At 43.3% G+C, this 17,646-nt stretch overlaps 1 protein-coding gene across 23 annotated transcripts in view; it reads left to right on the top strand.

The window, feature by feature from the left end:
* Positions 1–17,646, top strand: part of RBFOX1 (RNA binding fox-1 homolog 1) — a 1,003,674-nt gene that overhangs the window by 929,905 nt on the left and 56,123 nt on the right. For 19 of the 23 annotated variants that reach the window (XM_033166777.1, XM_033166788.1, XM_033166781.1 and 16 more), the window contains 2 exons: positions 8,992–9,124; positions 16,021–16,060. In XM_033166777.1, the coding sequence (XP_033022668.1) occupies positions 8,992–9,124; positions 16,021–16,060 (173 nt within the window). The remainder of the gene's footprint in view (positions 1–8,991; positions 9,125–16,020; positions 16,061–17,646) is intronic. The other 4 variants (XM_033166784.1, XM_033166797.1, XM_033166789.1 and 1 more) reach the window with 1 other exon arrangement.

Raw genomic sequence — 17,646 nt, 5'->3', positions numbered from 1 at the left:
ACTATACTTCTGTGCTGGCCCCGGGGGTGCCCAGCCCAGTGGACACTGGGTGGGAAGACCAGAAACTCACCTGGGGCTGAGCAGGGGCATGGTCAGCAGTCCCGGACAACAGTGGTAGGTCCAGCGAAGCAACCAAGTCCAGGTATGAGGTGGTGGCAGTGTAAGGAAACAGTCCGAGGGTCTAACTGGGTAGTCAGAGGTCAGGAACATGCCAGGGGTTTGTCTACGAAGCAGGGTCAAAGTCCAGTCCAAGGTTCAGGAGTTCAACAGGGTCAGTCTGGCAAGGAGCAAGGCAGGAAGCAGGGCAAGGTTCAGGTCGGGATCAGAAATGAGGACACAGGCAGGCACATGGTAGCAACTGTGTTGCTCATGCAACTTAGGGCTGGGGTTGGCTGGCCTTTATCTGCCCTGAGGCATAGGGCGGCCCCAATCCTCTGGTGACTCACCTCTCCTTCTGGCCTGGAGGGAGCACTCCTCCTGCAGGAACTTAGTTCCCTTCACCTCTCTGCCCTGAGCCTCCACACCTCAGGAGAGGCTGGTGGGGTACATTACCGGACCCAGGGGCAGCCTCAGCTTCCCCTGACGGGGCTGAGAGTGGAGCACCTGCAGGCAATGGGTCCTCCATCACATCAGGAGCCGGAGCAGACTCCGCTGATGCCTGCACCTGAGGATCCAGCACAGGTGAGGACCCTTCAGGCTCAAGCCCTAGCTGGTTCTGGAGGCGGGGAATCCTGTGTAGGCTGGGATACCTCAGGTTCAGCATCTGAGCCATCAGAACTTCTGTTGATGCATCACACTGTTGACTCATGTTAACTTTGTGGTCTACTAAGACCCCTGGATCCTTTTCACATGTATTAGTGGCAAGCCAGTTGTCCCCTACAGTGGCATAGCTAGGGGGGGGGGGCTTTGTCCCAGGTGCACAATCGGGGGGGGCACAAACCAGGTGCCCCCTGCAGAGATCCCAGTTGTGTGCCCTCCATGCCCACCCCTGCCCAGCATGCAAGCACCCACCTGAGGGTGACTAGAGAGCTAGAGACCCTGTGTGCCCTGTTTCTGTCTGATACATGAGCGCCTGCCTGGGCACTGGCAAACGAGCGCTATGCCCTGGTCTGAACGAGCTTGCCTAGGGCATGCGCATGTGCACCCATCCTGGGCACTGGCAAATGGCGCTACGCCCTGGTCCCCTAGCTTGTATCTGTGCAGATGGCTTTTCCTGTCTAAGTGTAGAACCTGGCATATGTTTCTATATCAAAATTAAAATTAATTCATAGCATTTCTTTATGACTTGAAGAAAAAATATAATTTGATCGTACTTGGGGAATAATGTGGAGGTGGGAGGGGGTAAGACACTCTTACACACTGTAAGATAGCTTTAGGCTGAGCCAATGAGGGAGAACATATTTGGACATTGAGTTCTGTACAGCAAATACTTCCACTTTCCCGTTTTTTATACCTATCTCCAGATGTTTAACTGTGTGAAAAGTGAATGAAATGCAACATTTGCAAGCAGAAATATTGGTGATGCCGTCTCCTTGGATAAATGTTATCTATAATTTGAAAAGGGAGGTTGGTTAGATTGAAAATAGTTCTGGGCTTTAGAGACAAGTTATTCAGAAGATGAACCAAAACTTGCATAATGGGGCAGAAGGGTGGTGTGCAGATTTAGGACTTCTTCTTTTTCTTCTTCTCTCTTTCCCCGCCTCTCAGAAACACACATACATATTAAGGCTGCATGCACACTGTACATTTAAAACACTCCCCAGGAATTTTGGGAACTTTAGTTCATTAGGCTGCTGGTAATTGTAGCTCTGTGAGAGGTAAACTACAGCTCCCAGGATTATTTTTAGTGTGAATGTGCTGTAAATGTGCTCTAGATGTATAATGTCTACAGCCTAATGCTAACTTATTAATATTTGCAGTTTATCTAATTTCTATATTCTGTCATTCCTATTCTATAACATGTGCCCATGTGCTGGGGAAAACGTTAAATCCCAGAGGGTTCAATCTATTAACAGCTAACTGATTCAAGGGTTCAAGATCCATTGTGCTCTCTATCTGAATGTAGCATTTTGGGAGAATGTCAAGATTTTGACCAGGGGTGCCTAAACATAAAAAAGTCTTTAGCAGGTTCCAGAAACAGAATAACAAAAGCACCTGCTTGATATCAATGGGTGCTGCCACAATGAAGGGCCAATTCCATACCAGCCCCTACAATGATGTTCAGCCCTACCAACAGCCCAGGGACTCTGCAAGAGCAGTTACCACCCCACAATTAGGGTTTCTAATCTATTTCCAACATGCCTCAAGTCCTATGGCACATAAATGTAAATCAAGCAATGTGTTCTTCTTACACAGCTGTATTAACAACCAAAAACACACACACTTAAAGTCCCTTGCAGAAGAGAGACGTGTTCTTTTTAATTTAAATAGATTTGTTCTGCCTTTGAACAAAGAAGCAATGAGCTATCTCATACAGTTTCTAACCTCCTCCTTTTGTCATCTGCTGTTTCTTTTTCTTTTTTCTTCTTTTTTTAATTTGCTAGAGATTTCACACTTGACTACCTAGGATTCATGCCGAGCCAGAATGGGATGATGTTCTCTTAGCTTGTCTGTATCCAGATGGGCCCGACTGTATTTTGCTCAGCATTTTGCAATTCTGTGATATTATTGCGGCCACTCTCAAAATTAACTAAGAGCAGGAAATTATAGTTCTGTGGCCCAAGCTTAAGCATTCTGATAAGCTTGTAGCTGAGGCTGGGGGGGGGGTGGTGGAGCCATGAGAAATGGGGCATAAATAGCTAATCATGCTGCCCCACGGAACCCAGTGACGATTTGCGAAATTCTCTTTTTGAATTCCGAGCAGAACCCATACTGTTGAGTTCTTTTTGTCCTTTGTTCCTGGAAAAAAAAGAAGAAGCTCAGTGATCAATCGTGATGTGAGAAGGCATCATTTTCTGTTCTGCCCTGTATTTGTCACATGCAGCACGGGGTCTGTTTTGCTGCAGTTCATCTTCCATCAAAAGCTACTTTCTTTAGGGTTATTATTACATTTATATCATTCATTTTGTCCAAGGAGCTTAAGTACATAGTTACGACCCCGTTTGCAGCACTACCCCTCTCTGTGCAGTGGCTATACCTAAGGTGCAATGAACAAACTTATGCAGACAATGATCTGGCTTAGAAACGGCCAGACCTTTTTTGATTCCAGCTGCAGGTGGGTTTTGGCTTAGGCATTGGGTGTATATCTATCGTAACCTGCTGCCAGAGGGTTGCAACTTTTGACAGTGTCATGCCCAGGATTATGGCCAAGAAGCAAACGATGCAACGCCTCAGTCTCAGAGTATGAATATGACCCCCAGTCCTCTCTGGTTGGCCCCCAGGACTCTTCCCAGACCATGTACCACACTGATCCTGTTTCACACCCTGTTTTCCTTTTTTTTTGCCTGGCTGCAATGTGTCTTTGAGTTCTGATGATGTCTTGGACGGAGGATATAACGGGAGATGTGAATATTTGTAGAATCTAGCCTACTGTAAAAATATGAAAAATACATCTATTGCTCTGCTCACATTTTGCCTCTGGCCCTGCCCAGCCCTGCCATTGGGGCATCATAAGGCTGCCCACAAGGGAATGCCAAGCTTGGGCAGAAAAATGTCCCCTGCCTTTGCATAAATGATTTTTTTTAAAAAAAATCTAGCCTACTCAATGTCTGAATTAAGAAGGTCCCTGGTGATCTGTGGTCTATTTCACATATTCCATTTTAGCTTGAAGCAAACCTTATCCACGAAAATGCTCCCAGCCACAGGACACTGGGGCTAATAATGTCTTTGACTTTCAACTTTGCCTTTCCATAATTCATGCTACCATTCAATTGGTTTTGTGCAACAACAAAAAAATGTAACTATCTTCCCTTTAAAAAAAGAAAGAGAAAAAGTTAATTAATCAGGGCTGTGTCAATTTCCTTGTGCCCTGTCAATTTGGGGCAAGGTAATTAATCACTAATCATCACCCCGTCAGCAGCAAGCAAAGGGACAATTCGCAAGCCATTTATCATCCCTTTGAAAAATAAATGGCAGACGCCACCACACAGCAAATACATCTTGTCTTTCATAATATTTTATCGACACTTTTGCATGTTGTAATAGACTTCAGCAACAAGCAGCTGTAGTTCAATGCAATATGAATATTAAAGGAACAAATGGGAACAGATTTATAGGCTATTGCTTTTCTGTTATGTCAGTTCGGAGATTACACCAAGCAAATGAACAGTGAAAAATTACTCTTCCGTGTGGGGAATGGTGATTAAACTTGTACATTAATTAGAGATTTTGTGTGTTTGTGTGTGTGCGTGAGTGCGTGTGTTTTTCTTTTCAATGAATTTCAAATGAGAATGGCCTGTAAGAAAGTGTTTGTCCAAAATTCGTTAAACAACCCTGTTTAATATCGATGTGGAGTTTAGAACAATGGCAAATTAATGACTGTTTCAGTAATCCTGAAAAACATGGAAAAGGGAAACAGAAGAAAGCATGCTTCTACTCAATTAAGACAGCAGGAAATCCACAAACATATACAGGATCCGTGAAAGATTGGTTCCTGCATGCAAGTACTTCCTTTAATTTGTCTGCAATCGATCAGTGATCACTGTTTTGCGTGTGAATCTTCATCATTTGATGATAGAAGCAATATGCTTCATGTGTGCATGGGCCATTAAAGGAAGTGTAGAACATGAACACATGCACACACCAAGTAAAAAACAATTTGAAGGGCCTATATTTTGTTGAATGCCATCCATACTTTTGTCAAGTAGCAGGCCCAAATTCAGTGGAAACCACTTCCCTACCCGAGGGTTGCTACCTGTCCCTAGACAAACATGATCATCCTTTTGCGTGGAGGAGAGAAAAGTGGCCCCTGTCCTGTTTCCACTTCAAACGGGATATATTTTTTCATGCATTTGAGCTCTTCCGCTTCCTCTTCCTCCTCCTCCTCCTCAAAACTGTTCAGGCAGAGGGTGGTTCCAGTGGCAGGAGGAGAGCAAGAGTCTGAGCAGGAGTTTAGGTGGGCATAAGGTGGGTCCATGAAGAGGAGAGCCAAGAGTTATCACAAGATGTGGGTAGAGTGTTGGGTGGGGCTTGGAGGAGGAGTATGAGAGGGATTTTGCATTTGCAAAGAGTTGGTCACAAAGAGCAAGAGAGGGGTTTTGCAGTGCATGGGCCTACTATTGTGGAGTCTCAGGTTTTGCTTGGGTGGCAGGGCAGCAGCGGGTGATGGACTACAACTCCCATCACCCCTCACCACTGGTCCTGCTAACTAGAGATGATGCAGGTTGTAGTCCAACAACACCTGGGCACACAAGATTGAGAAAGGCTGCTTTAGATGCTGCCACAATCATATGCAGCACCAACAAATGATTAGAACTATGGAAAATGTAGTTCCTATGGATACATGGGGACTTGGATGCTATCTGGGGCCCGAATGACTTAGGGCCCAAATATCTGAAAGACCGTATCCTTCCCTACAGCCGTTCTCAGGTATTAAGATCAGCAGAGAGGGCCCTATGGTACTCTTGGTAGTCAGAGGTTCGGGGCGGGGGTCCTAGGAGAGGACATTCTCTCTTGACCCCCCTAAGATGTGGACTTTCCTCCCCATAAAAGGGCATACGGAATCTTCATTGTACAGCTTATCATATGTTGACGAGACACCTCTGCATTCTGGTGTTGGTATGTTTAGTTCTTGATATATTTAGTTCTGATTGTAACATCTGAGTGCCACAGTTAGAGTTGGATAGGGTTGCCATATGTGCAGAATTTCCTGGACATACCTGGAATACTGCATTCAGAAGCAGTGCCTGGGCAGAAATCAGCAAAATGCCTGGGAAAATGCAGACATATGGCAACCCACATTGGCAGTATATATTTTTTTGGCCTCTTTTCTTTAAAAATAGCCCCACTTCTTGAAACAGAGTTGGACAAATCTGTCAATTTTGGTTTCTCATTTTTAAAATTCTAAATTCCATTCTCTGTTCATAGCAGCAATTATTATTATTATTATTATTATTATTATTATTATTATTATTATTTTAAAAAAACCTCATAGCATTTTTTCCGGCATTTTAATGCAAATTTCTCCATATGCACATCCATCATTTTTACCAACATAAACACTTGGGCAAGCAAATTTCCCAAATATAATCTAGTCTGTACGCAACTTTCTCTAATGAAGAAAAAGCTTACAGTACATTGGTTGGAAAACTAGATCACAAAATTCTGAGAAGTGCAGATTTCAAAGGCTAGTTGTGCTTTGGTTACCTTATTGATTCTAGAAATGCAAATTAGGTGGTTTCTCACTAAAAAGGAAAGAAAATGGGATTTCTCCTTCATCAAACCCATAGGTTCCCATCCTTCCTTGCAGACTTAAGTCACATGCTTTCCTGAAGGAAGTATCACAAGACTCATGATGGGAAGTTGTCACAGCGGCTGATGCATGGGGAGAAGAGAGGCAGAGTAATGAGAAGAGAGATTCATTCATCCATTTTGACGGCACACCTTTCTTTTGGCATATGGTGCTCTTATGCAAATCCAAATTAGAGCTGGGATGCAAGGAATAATTGGCCATTAAAAGGGCTGTATGTTTTTATGGCTTTGATTGGGAAATCTTCCCCCCTGTTGGGTTTTGCATCTGCGACTTTGTCATCTATCCCTGAGCTTCAAAACTTAAATATACAGTTTATAATACACATCTCCTCTAGGGGAATTTCTGATGTTGAGAAAACACCCTTTCATTTTGCATTTCGGGCTCCCCCACCAAACTTGTGTGTGTTAAGATATGCCATCTCATAGCCTTCCACACAATTTTTTATCTCATTTAATAAGAAAATGAATGGGAATAAAATATCACTTGGGATGAATTGGTGTGTGTTTGCAGTTCAGGTGCGAGCACTGTGGTAAGCTCTCCTTTTGTGAAATACTCAATGGCCACATTCATACCATATATTTAAAGCACTATGCCATTTTAAACAAGTCAGGATTTATTCAAAAGAATTCTGGGAAGTAGTTTGTTAAGGGTGCTGAGAGTTGTTAGATTCCATCACAGAGCTACAACTCCCAGAGTTCCTTGTGAAGAGGGATTGAGGGTTAAACACCTCTTAAAACTGTAGCTCTGGGACAGGAGTAGGGGTCTCTGAAACTACGCTCGTCACCTTTAACAAACTACAGCTCCCAGAATTATTTTGGGGGAAGCCATGATTGTTTAAAGTGGAATCACAGTGCTTTAAATGCCTGGTGTGAATGTGGCTTATAGGTCGTTGTTGCAAAGCCCAGTTTCCATTGGCTTATTCAAACTCTGCGATTATATAGACCAGTATGGTGCTAGAAATTCCTCCTGCATTTTTCCTGAACAGTCTCAACCAATTAATGAGAAAAGAAACTACATATAAAAATCCTTGGTCTCAGTGTTGCCCTTGGAGAACATACCAAGGAAGAGGATTGGGACTAAACTAGAGTTGGTGGGCTCTCCTGGTTGTTCGCTCTGGCGCCACCTATTGTTGGCCTTCCTGCCTTCTGCCCTACCAGTTTCAGTGGCCACAGACCACCACTTTGCAGCAGGGCCCCATGTGATCCACCCCTGTTCTAACTCATGTAGAGCAGCAGTACCTCTGCTAAAGATGGGTGAATATTTATTTTGGTTTCTCTCAGTTTGTCCCCACCATTTTAAATTCAGTTCAGCAGTTTTAAATCTCTTTGCAATATAAAAAGCATGGGAGCGGGGGACTTATGAAAACTTATGAGTGTTTTGGAGCATATTTCTCTCCTAATATACACATTTTCTGAAAGCCATTTCCCTAATATGATTTCTGTATCTTTTTTGGGGGGGTGGGGTTGGCATACGCATATAAATTCAGAGGAGTGCAAATTTTTCAGGAAAGGATTCCTGTATTTATGTTTGAGCATAGTTTCTAGAAGTGTGGATTAGAATTTGAAGGGGAAAGCGTATTGCTCCCTCATCCCTAGTTCCTGCTACAACAGATAAGTTCTTTAAGAGAGCCTAACTTGATATAACTGAGGTTCCCCCCCCCAACACACACACACTCTTTATGACCTCGGGTGCATTCAGATGTGGGGAATCTCTCCCATTATCTAATTTCCTTTCACATTGCAGCACCTGTTGCATTATATAATTGTGGCTTTTGGAACCAATATAACAGCATATCACACTAAGTTTCTTTCACACAAGTGGGTGTGGTATGGCACAAGGACAAATGTCATCCAACAATATTGCTACCTCCTCACCCTTTCCACACAGTCCTGCTGCTGTCCCCCCCCCCCATAATTCCTCCATGAAAACAGCAGGAAAGAACTGTACACTGGTGTACCGCCCCTAATTTTGTCACTTTATTATTGTGATTTTCTGGGTTAAAGGGGCTGCAAATGGATGCCCCCCCGCCCCCGCCTGGAATCAAATAAAATGGAAATGTTCTCTATTCCATTAGTTTTCCAAAAGTGACTTTTACGTCATGTGAAAGATCAAATATAATGCAGAAGTTAAGAGTTAGGAAAGCACTGGGAAAAATGGAATAAACTTCCATGCAAATGCAGCTCTGGTCTCATCCCTCTAAGCAAGTACCAGTTGGAGATTTATATAAGAGTGCATTTAGGAACCTGGCAAGCTGCCTTATACTGAATCAGACCCATTGGTAGCTCAGTGTTCTCTACACTGACTGGCAGTGGCTCTCCATGGGTTTCAGGCAGGGAGTCTTTCCTAGTTCTATCTGGAGATGCTTGGAATTGAACCTGGGACTTTTTGCATGCAAGGCAGATGCTCTAACCACTGCACTATGGCCTTCCATTCCCGAATAAGCTAAGGCTCTTTCTTTTTTTGGTGACACAGAACTGAAGGATGGATGTTCTTGCATTGCAGGGGGTTGGACCAGTTGACCCTCGGGGTTCCTTCCAACTCTATGTTTATTCTCTTCCTTTCTGATTTGCCCTTCCCTCCAGTGCCGGGTTTCCCATACCCTGCTGCTACTGCTGCCGCCGCATACAGAGGAGCACATCTCAGAGGCAGAGGCCGCACCGTCTACAACACATTTCGTGCCGCAGCACCCCCTCCTCCCATCCCGGCTTATGGCGGGTAAGTAGACCCTTGGGACTCCTTTGGCCATTGGTGCTGCCTTCTCCTGCCACCTCCCCAGAAAAGGAGAGAGAGAAGCAACCAAGCATTTGTGAGTGCTATGCATGATGATGCCATCTCTACACACACACACACACACACACACACCACGCAGCATGCCACCCATCTCCGTTGCCTGAAGTGGAGCACCTTGCGCACAGGGCTGACAAATGATAGTAATTTGCACTGTCATGGTTGGGAGCTTTAAAGCATTTTGCGCGTCCCATGTTGTTATGTAAATTCCCCTTGAGAAGGAACGCTGCTGGAAAAAAAGAGAAAGAGAAGGAAAAGAAAGGAAAGGAAAGGGAAAACTCACAGAGGTAGAGATGTATTTTTGGATGATTGCAAACATCTGGTTAGTGAGAAGGTTGAATAACACTTTAATTTTTTTTTTTTTTTTTTTTTTTTTGCGGGGCGGAGGGGTGGAATCCACCGAAGTGAAAGTTGACTCACAACCCTAAGGGTTTTGATTTATCATTAGTGTTTTTGATATTAGCAGCAAAATGACAGCTGAGGTTGTGTGTGTGTGTGTGTGTGTGCAGAGTTTGTATCCTGCAAAAGATCTGAGCTTGGGGAGAGGACAATAGATCCCAACATGCAGTCACACCCACTGTTAGGGATTCTGGAGACAAATTTTACGCAGAGTCCTCAAAAGGCACATTTAATTTTCTCCCATTTAAGTGGATCAGAAGACAATAGACCTGCTCCCAGACTTTGGTGACTTTGATAATTGAGGCTACTTTTACCTGTCTGGTCCCACTCTTTGCTCTGGTACCTATGTGTTGGGACCTATTTACATAGAGCTACAAGCCCTCACCACTCATTACTGGTGTTAAGAAGGGAAACAATTTGGATGGCTTCAAAATACAATTAGACAAATTCTTGAGGGATAGAGCTATCAATGGCTACTTGATGCAATGACTATGTTTTGGGTAAATCCTGGGCATCTCTCCACAAAGGTGGGAGCAGTACCTGTCTCAAGCCCTGGAGAGCCACTGTCAGTCACTACTCTGCTAGATGGGTAGGGTAACTTATCTGACTCAATATAATACAGCTTCTAGGAAGAGTCATAGCTCAGTGGTAGAGCATCTGGTTTGAATTCAGAAGGTCCCAGGTTCAACTCCCAGCATATCCAGATAAGGGTAGGAATATCTCCTGCCTAGAACCCTAAAGAGCCACTGCCAGTCAATGGGAACATTGTTGAGGTACATGCCCCCTTGGTGTAACTCAGGATGAGGCATCATCCTCTGCTCCTAAGGAAGAAATTTAGTGCAAAGCATCTACAAATGGTGCATCCAGCTGCGTCCCCATCATTGCATTTTATCTGCAGTTCATGACTGATGCTCCTGGGTTCAGCTAAAGCTGGAAGGTCAATGTTCTTAGCTTCACAGTCAGCTTTCAAAAGCAGGAAAAGCTACTTCCTACAGAAGTTTGATTTGAACTCAAAAGTAGCTGTCACAAGCACTGGCAGAGGAAGGGGGGGTGCGATGGGTGCATCCCACCCCGGGAGTCATCCCTGAGGGGTGTGTGACATTGCCACCCTGGCCCCCTGGGATGCTAGCACTGCCGCTCCTGGCAGCGCCCCCTGGGATGCTAGCCCCACCCCCGGAGGCAGCTGGCCCCACCCCTGGGTGCACAACAAGTGCACCGCTCCGGATGCCGGAGCATCTAGCTCTGCCTCTGGTCACAAGCAGTGTGTGGGTGACTGGGGAGGAAGAGGGATACAGGAGCACAGGAAGCTGCCTTCCACTGAGTCTGACCACAGGTCCATCTAGATCAATATTGTTTATACTGATCGGCAGCTGCTCTCCAATATTTTAAGTAGGGGCCTCTCCCAAGCCTACCTGGAGATGCTGCGGATTGAACCTGGAACCTTCTGCATGCAAAGTGTGTGCTATATTTATTATTATTATTATTATTATTATTATTATTATTATTATTATTTTCTTCATTTCTATAGCACTTTATATTTTTAATTAAAAAAAATTCAAAGCAATTTACAACACATTTAAACATCAAATAAAACAATCCAGAACAAATTTTGATTTGGTCTCCTGTATCTCATTAAGCACCATCAGTGTATTTTCTGCTTATCTTCAGAAGGAATAGTGGTGTGAGGTTTTTTTTTAAAAAAAAATTGACTTGGAGAGTTTAAACCTTCCCAACTACCAATTCTTAAAACTTTCTCCTGGCAAACGAAAAAAAAAAGTCGTAATAGTCATCTTGAGATATGGGGAAACCATTTTAGCAAATGGAGAACAGATGGGCGATTACTATACTGAGAAAGCAATATTTGATGGAATGTTGGAAACAGTTGCAAAATATAATTACATAATATACAATATGTTGTTTTCAGAACTTCACACTCCATCACATATTTTTCTCCCTGTTGCAATTTTTCTGTTAATTTTTCTGTGATAAAGTCAGCATTGCAATTCTGGTTTGGGGCAGCTTAAACATGGGCGGGCATTAAGAAAGACTGTGCTAAGAAATGGGTGCTTAGGACAAGGTGCACTGAGGACACTCCTTCTGCATATTGGATGCCCTCGTATAAGCAGGTGCTATGCTAGACTTCCAGGCAACTACGCCCTTGCAAAATTGTAGAATTACAGTGCTGAGCATGTCAGTTGCACACATGGTAAGAATAATACTTCAGAAAGCATCTGTAATGATCCCCCTAGTTGCAAAAATCTTTTGGTCTCTTTTCTTCCCAACCTTCTTGTTGGGATGAGTGGCCATGGCATTATAGGAAAGCATTATAGGAGGTGAAAGTCAATAGTCATAGTTATCTGGACAACACTGAACCTAGCAAAGAGCTGCCATATGCCTACAGCTTTCCCTTATAGCAAAAATTTAGGGGAAGAGATGTAGCTTATAGCTTATAGGCCATGTACATTACTTGGATGCAGAAGCTCAGTCTCTTCCATTTCCAGGTAAGCCTAGGTGAGGCTTTCCTGTCTGAAACCTTGGAGAGCTGCTGCCAGTCAGTGTTGACCCTACTGAGCTAAGGGGACCAAAGGTCTGAATTAAGTAGAAGAAACTTTCCTGTGTCCCGGTGTTATTAATTTTTCTAAGTTTTGGTATCTGCTTTGAGAGTTCTCAAAGCAGCTTACAAGCAAGAATAAAAGTGAATTAAACATATATGAAGATCAACAATAAAACACAGGGGAGCAGCATGAAAGCAGACAGCATAAAAACACGCATCTCAGCATTTTTTTAAAAAACTCCCATATGTATCTCCCCACCCTCACCCCATTTCAAGCTGGAAGTCCATCTCATCAGACTTTTTTTTGATTTATTTAAATGCTTTGAAACATGGATGGAGAAACCTTCCTAAGCCCAAGAGCAGAAGGCGATTCCCTTCTTGGCAATGTTCCAGGGTCCACATGCCAGTGGTGTGTGTGTGTGTGTAGATGCAAAAGTACATGGAACAATGAATATAAGTATTACCTTTGTATGCCTAGCTATATTCTCCACACCCACACACTCACAACCAGCCTTCTCCATCCTCTCTGTCCAGGAAAGCAAGAGGCACCATTAGAATTCAAGGGCATGTTGTTCCAGCCAGGCTGGACTGGGGTGTGACTGGGAAGTGGCTATAACCTGGAGGCTGAGGGCTGGATAGAGAAGCCTGAGGGCCATAATTGGTCCTCCAGGTTTGAAGTTCTACCCATTCCTCATTTGTAAGATTTCTTAACAGTTTTCAGGGCTATGTAACGAAAGTATAAATCAGGGGTCAGCAAACTTTTTCAGCAGGGGGCCGGTCCACTGTCCCTCAGACCTTGTGGGGGGGGGACCGACTATACTTTGGAGGGGGGATGAATGAATTCCTATGCCCCACAAATAACCCAGAGATGCATTTTAAATAAAAGCACACATTCTACTCATGTAAAAATACGCTGATTCCCAGGCCGTCCGCGGGCCAGATTTAGAAGGCGATTGGGCTGGATCTGGCCCCCGGGCGTTACTTTGCCTACCCATGGTATAAATCAAAATCATTTATTTAAAACCAACAAATGCAAAAAACACCATAAGACAAAAGACACCCCCACAAAAAAGCTCTAAAAGTTACAATGTTTGTATAAATAAGGTCTTCATCTGGTGCCTCTCCTTTGTGGATGCACCATGTACCTCTGCTAAAGAGGTACTTGAACCAAGGCCTCTGCAGAAGGTGAGAGTCAGCCCTGCACTGCTTTCTTTTGCACTGGTGGCCATATTTCTTGAAACTCCACTCCCAGCTAAGGATGTAAGATGGCATCATTTTCCATTCCGCCCTGCATTTGTTGCATGCATCACTGTTTCCATTCTGCTACAGATCATCTTCTGTCATAAACTACATTATTTGTCTCGCTTTATGCTGAGGCACAATTACATAACTTAAATAATTACATTGCTATTATGTGATTCTGCACCATTCATTTCAGTACAAAGGAAACACAAAGCAAATGTAGAGGGTGCATAATCAGTTACATGTTATTTGTGAACTAAAAGCATCAGTGAATATGTGATAGTAGCTGGAATGACATGGGACAAATAAGTGAGCATCAGCAATCTCTGCTCCCCTTTTCTTTGGGGCCCAAGATCCTAGATCCTGAAGTCCTGACTACTCGAGGCAGAAATTTTCCCCTTCTATATGCAAAATGTGTTTTCCTGTGGATAATTTTTAGATATTTTTTTTGTGTGTGTGTGTGTGTTAGCAGAGCATTAGTGAAAAACTTATCTAGACAATGCATTCAGCCTGGTGATGTTTTGGAGTGTGGTTTCTTTTGGGAAGTCGGGTGGATGAAATTGGATTAAGGCAAGCCAAAATCTCTACATGCAGTTTTGTTTTGTTATTCATGTAACGGATGAAGAAAGTAAGTAAGGAGGGGGAAACAATTGTCTTAGTTTTTATTCAGGTAATTAATAATCAAATTACCTCTGTATAAATTTCCATATGAATAAAACAGTTGTTTTGAGGGAGAGAACTATCAAAATGTTTTATTTCACTTTTAGACCACCCTTCATTCCATAAAATGTTCAGCAGAACCCGTCAATTTTTTTTAAAAAAAATTCAAAACATCACTGGAAACAAGCTAACATAAAATGAACAACCCCATTCCCCCCCCGTGTGTGTTTGTTTGTTTGTTTGTTTGTGTCCTAGCAACTCAAGTTGAAGGAGAGCTCTTGGGTGGGGACTCATACCATTGTCCCTTACCATTGCCCACACCTTCCCAGATAGTGTCTTAAGTTTCATGGTGGGAGATAGATGGGATATGCATGTAACAACAAAAACAAACATCTGGCAGGCTAAAAGTTAGCCACATCTGATCTAAGTGACATTATATGCTACTAGCTCCAAAATAGGTTTCCTTGATTCCACCCTAATTTCTGCCCTGATTGGTGACCATTGTCAGGAGAGGGACAAGGAGACTGCAGTGCTCTCGATTCTCCTTGACCTCTCAGCAGCTTTTGATACTGTTGGCCATGATGTCTTCCTGCACCACCCTAAGACTGGTTGTTGGGGCCACTTTGTAGCAGTTATTCCAATCCTAGCTATGATGGTGCTTTCAGAGAATGGCACTGAGTGATTCCTGCCTGAGCTCTGACTTGCGGGTTTCCACAGTGTTTGGCCTTGTCTCAAATTTCAGTGGTGCCCTGTGTGGTGCCAAAATTCAGTGCCCCCTTCTGCCTCTCACACTCCATTCTAAATAATAGTTGTGGCGTGTCCCCAAGGCTCTGCACCCAGTGCAAACCGGTCACACTCCCCTAAATCCACCTCTGGTGGCACCCACTTCCAGATATCTGTGCCATCTGAATCAAGAGAATGAACCACAGGTGCTCATTTTGTTTTAGTGAATGCATTGTTGTTTTTTAAAGTTTGGACTGTGTATATTGCTGCCTGGAACCTTTTGGGGATGAGTGAATTATAACTACTTCAGAGATATAAATAATACACAGTTCATAGGACCATCACAGATAAGTTTGCACTAGTTTCAGAGCTAAGATGGATATGATGGCAGAATGTGGGATTATGATGATAGGCTCAGAGTAGGCCCTTTGAAATTAATGGAGTGTCCGAGTACGAGTAACATTTTGTAGAACCCGGAGGCATATGAAACAGAAGCTATTAAACCCTGCACTGATCTCGTTGTAAAAGCAGCTACGGTATATATTAGGGAGTGCAGAATTTGGAAGCAGCAGCTGTTGCACCACACAATGGTTACTCAATACTCTTAGAATACTGTTATAACAAATGTTGGTAAATATTAGAAAATATGGTATATTTGCATGGCAGCTGCCAAGTCATATTGCACAACACACTTCTCCTGTTCCAAATGCCAGGTAAATGTTAAGGAGCATAGTTTTCCTTATACAGTGGTACCTCGGGTTACAAACACTTCAGGTTACAAACACTTCGGGTTACAGACTCTGCTAACCCGGAAGTAGTACCTTGGGTTGAGAAGTTTGCCCCAGGATGAGAACGGAAAGCGTGCACCGGCGGTGCAGCGGCAGCAGGAGGCCTCATTAGCAAAAGCGCACCTCAGGTTAAGAACGGTTTCATGTTAAGAATGGACCTCTGGAATTAATTAAGTTTGTAACCTGAGGTACCACTGTAATAGATGAGGACTGATGACCCTCCATCATCCTTAATTAATGTGAAGTGTACCACCTTGAGCATATTTATATATACATATATAAATCAATTTATTTATATATATACGTGTGTGTGTGTGTGTGTGTGTGTGTGTATTTCGGTTTGATTTCTTGTTTTTGTTCTCATGATGAGACTAACCTCGAGAGTTCTGGGGTTGGTAGTATTTGCATGTGGAAATGCACTAATATGAATGTTCTTCTTTGTGTGTGCATCCTTGCAGTGTTGTTTACCAGGATGGATTTTATGGTGCAGACATTTATGTAAGTATTCATTGATGTGCATGCTTTGCATTGCTGGTGTCACCTTTATTTTTTACTTGCTGGTTTGTTTTGTGAGTTTTGCTGCATAAGCTTTGACTCTGTTTCATCCATTTTGCCATCACCAGAATATTAATTAATTTTAAAAAGCACCAGCGAATAAAAAGAGAACATTCTGTTTGGAATCTCTCTATATTCATTACATCTATCATCATTTGGTTGGTTTCATTAATTGATGACCTTTTCGGAGGTGCACTGAGTGTATCTGCACCTGCGATGGTCACCTTTTCCTGCTGACAAGGCTCCTATCCATTCAAAAACATGGAAATTAATCAGGTGAAATTCCACCATCCCCACTGCTTTACCTACACACCAGGAAAATAAGCTTCTCCTGCTAAATTCCTGCATCTCAGAATACTCTTAAAGGCACAGAAGCAAAGTGTCTGAAAATCCCATCTCCATTTGCTGATTTCCATCATACCAGCAACAAGTGGAAGTCTTGTACTGTCTTCATCATGTGTATGTTTTGTGCCTTCCTTGAACCTGGTTTCACATGTTCTGCAGACCTGCATGCAACCACAATTACAGTTTTGGCAGTTCAATAGGTTCAACTGCCCCAAAGCTTTGGCCTCCATAGCCTCTATGTCTTCTAGTTCTTAGTCAGCATCGGTTCTAGCAATAGATCCTTGCCCTGTCCATTCCTCTTCCAATGGGGACATCCAATGAGACTGAATGTTGGGAGATGAAAGGAATGGCTTCTTCACATAATGCATAGTTAAACTATGGAATTTGCTGCTGCAAGAAGCCATGATGGCTACCAATGCGGATGGCTTTAAAGGGGGATTAGACAAATTCATGGAGCATCAATGTCCTAGAGTCCTCCTACATGCTTCTCAAAGCCAGGCAAGTGCTTACTGAGCTTTGGGAAGGAGGTGGGAGGGCTCTTAGACTCTGCCAGAGCCTCGTGCCTCCTTCCCAAAGCCTGACTTAAGCCAGAGCCACGAAGGCTGGGGAGAAGGCCTCAAATGGTCTTGCACAGGGTGGCATATTGCCAAGGCCTATGCCTGGTGATGACTGTCTATGGAATGCTCTTCCTAGGGAGATGCCTCTGCTGCTTCTGTCAGTTCTAAGGTGCTAGGCTAAGACCTTTTTGTTTACCCCAACCATCAGTTAATTGATGTTGACTCCTCATCTTTTAGGACTTGGCCTTTGTTAATATATTGTTGGATGAGTATTTTTCTATAGCTTGTATTGTTAGGGTGTTGTTGTTGTTGTTTTTTTAATTCTCTCTGGTTTTAATTTGTTTTATATGCTGTATTTCATTGTCAAGTTGCTTGAATACATTTTACTGTAAAAAAAAAGCCACTGGTAATCATAATTTCAATTAACAACAACAACAGTAATCTGATTGGTCACTGTGAGACCAGGATGTTGGACTAGAAGGACCTTTGGCCTGATTCAGCAGCCAGACTCTTCTTAATGAGGAAATTCATGTTGCTCCTTGATCATACAGTGGTGCCCCGCTAGGCGAATGCCTCGCTAGACGAAAAACTCGCCAGACGAATAGCATTCGCTAGCGGAAGGCTGCC

The sequence above is a fragment of the Lacerta agilis genome, chromosome 13 (genome assembly GCF_009819535.1).
Source record: "Lacerta agilis isolate rLacAgi1 chromosome 13, rLacAgi1.pri, whole genome shotgun sequence".
NCBI lineage: Eukaryota > Metazoa > Chordata > Lepidosauria > Squamata > Lacertidae > Lacerta > Lacerta agilis.
The sequence above is the reverse complement of the archived record's forward strand: the minus strand, read 5'-3'. Positions and strand labels throughout refer to the sequence as shown.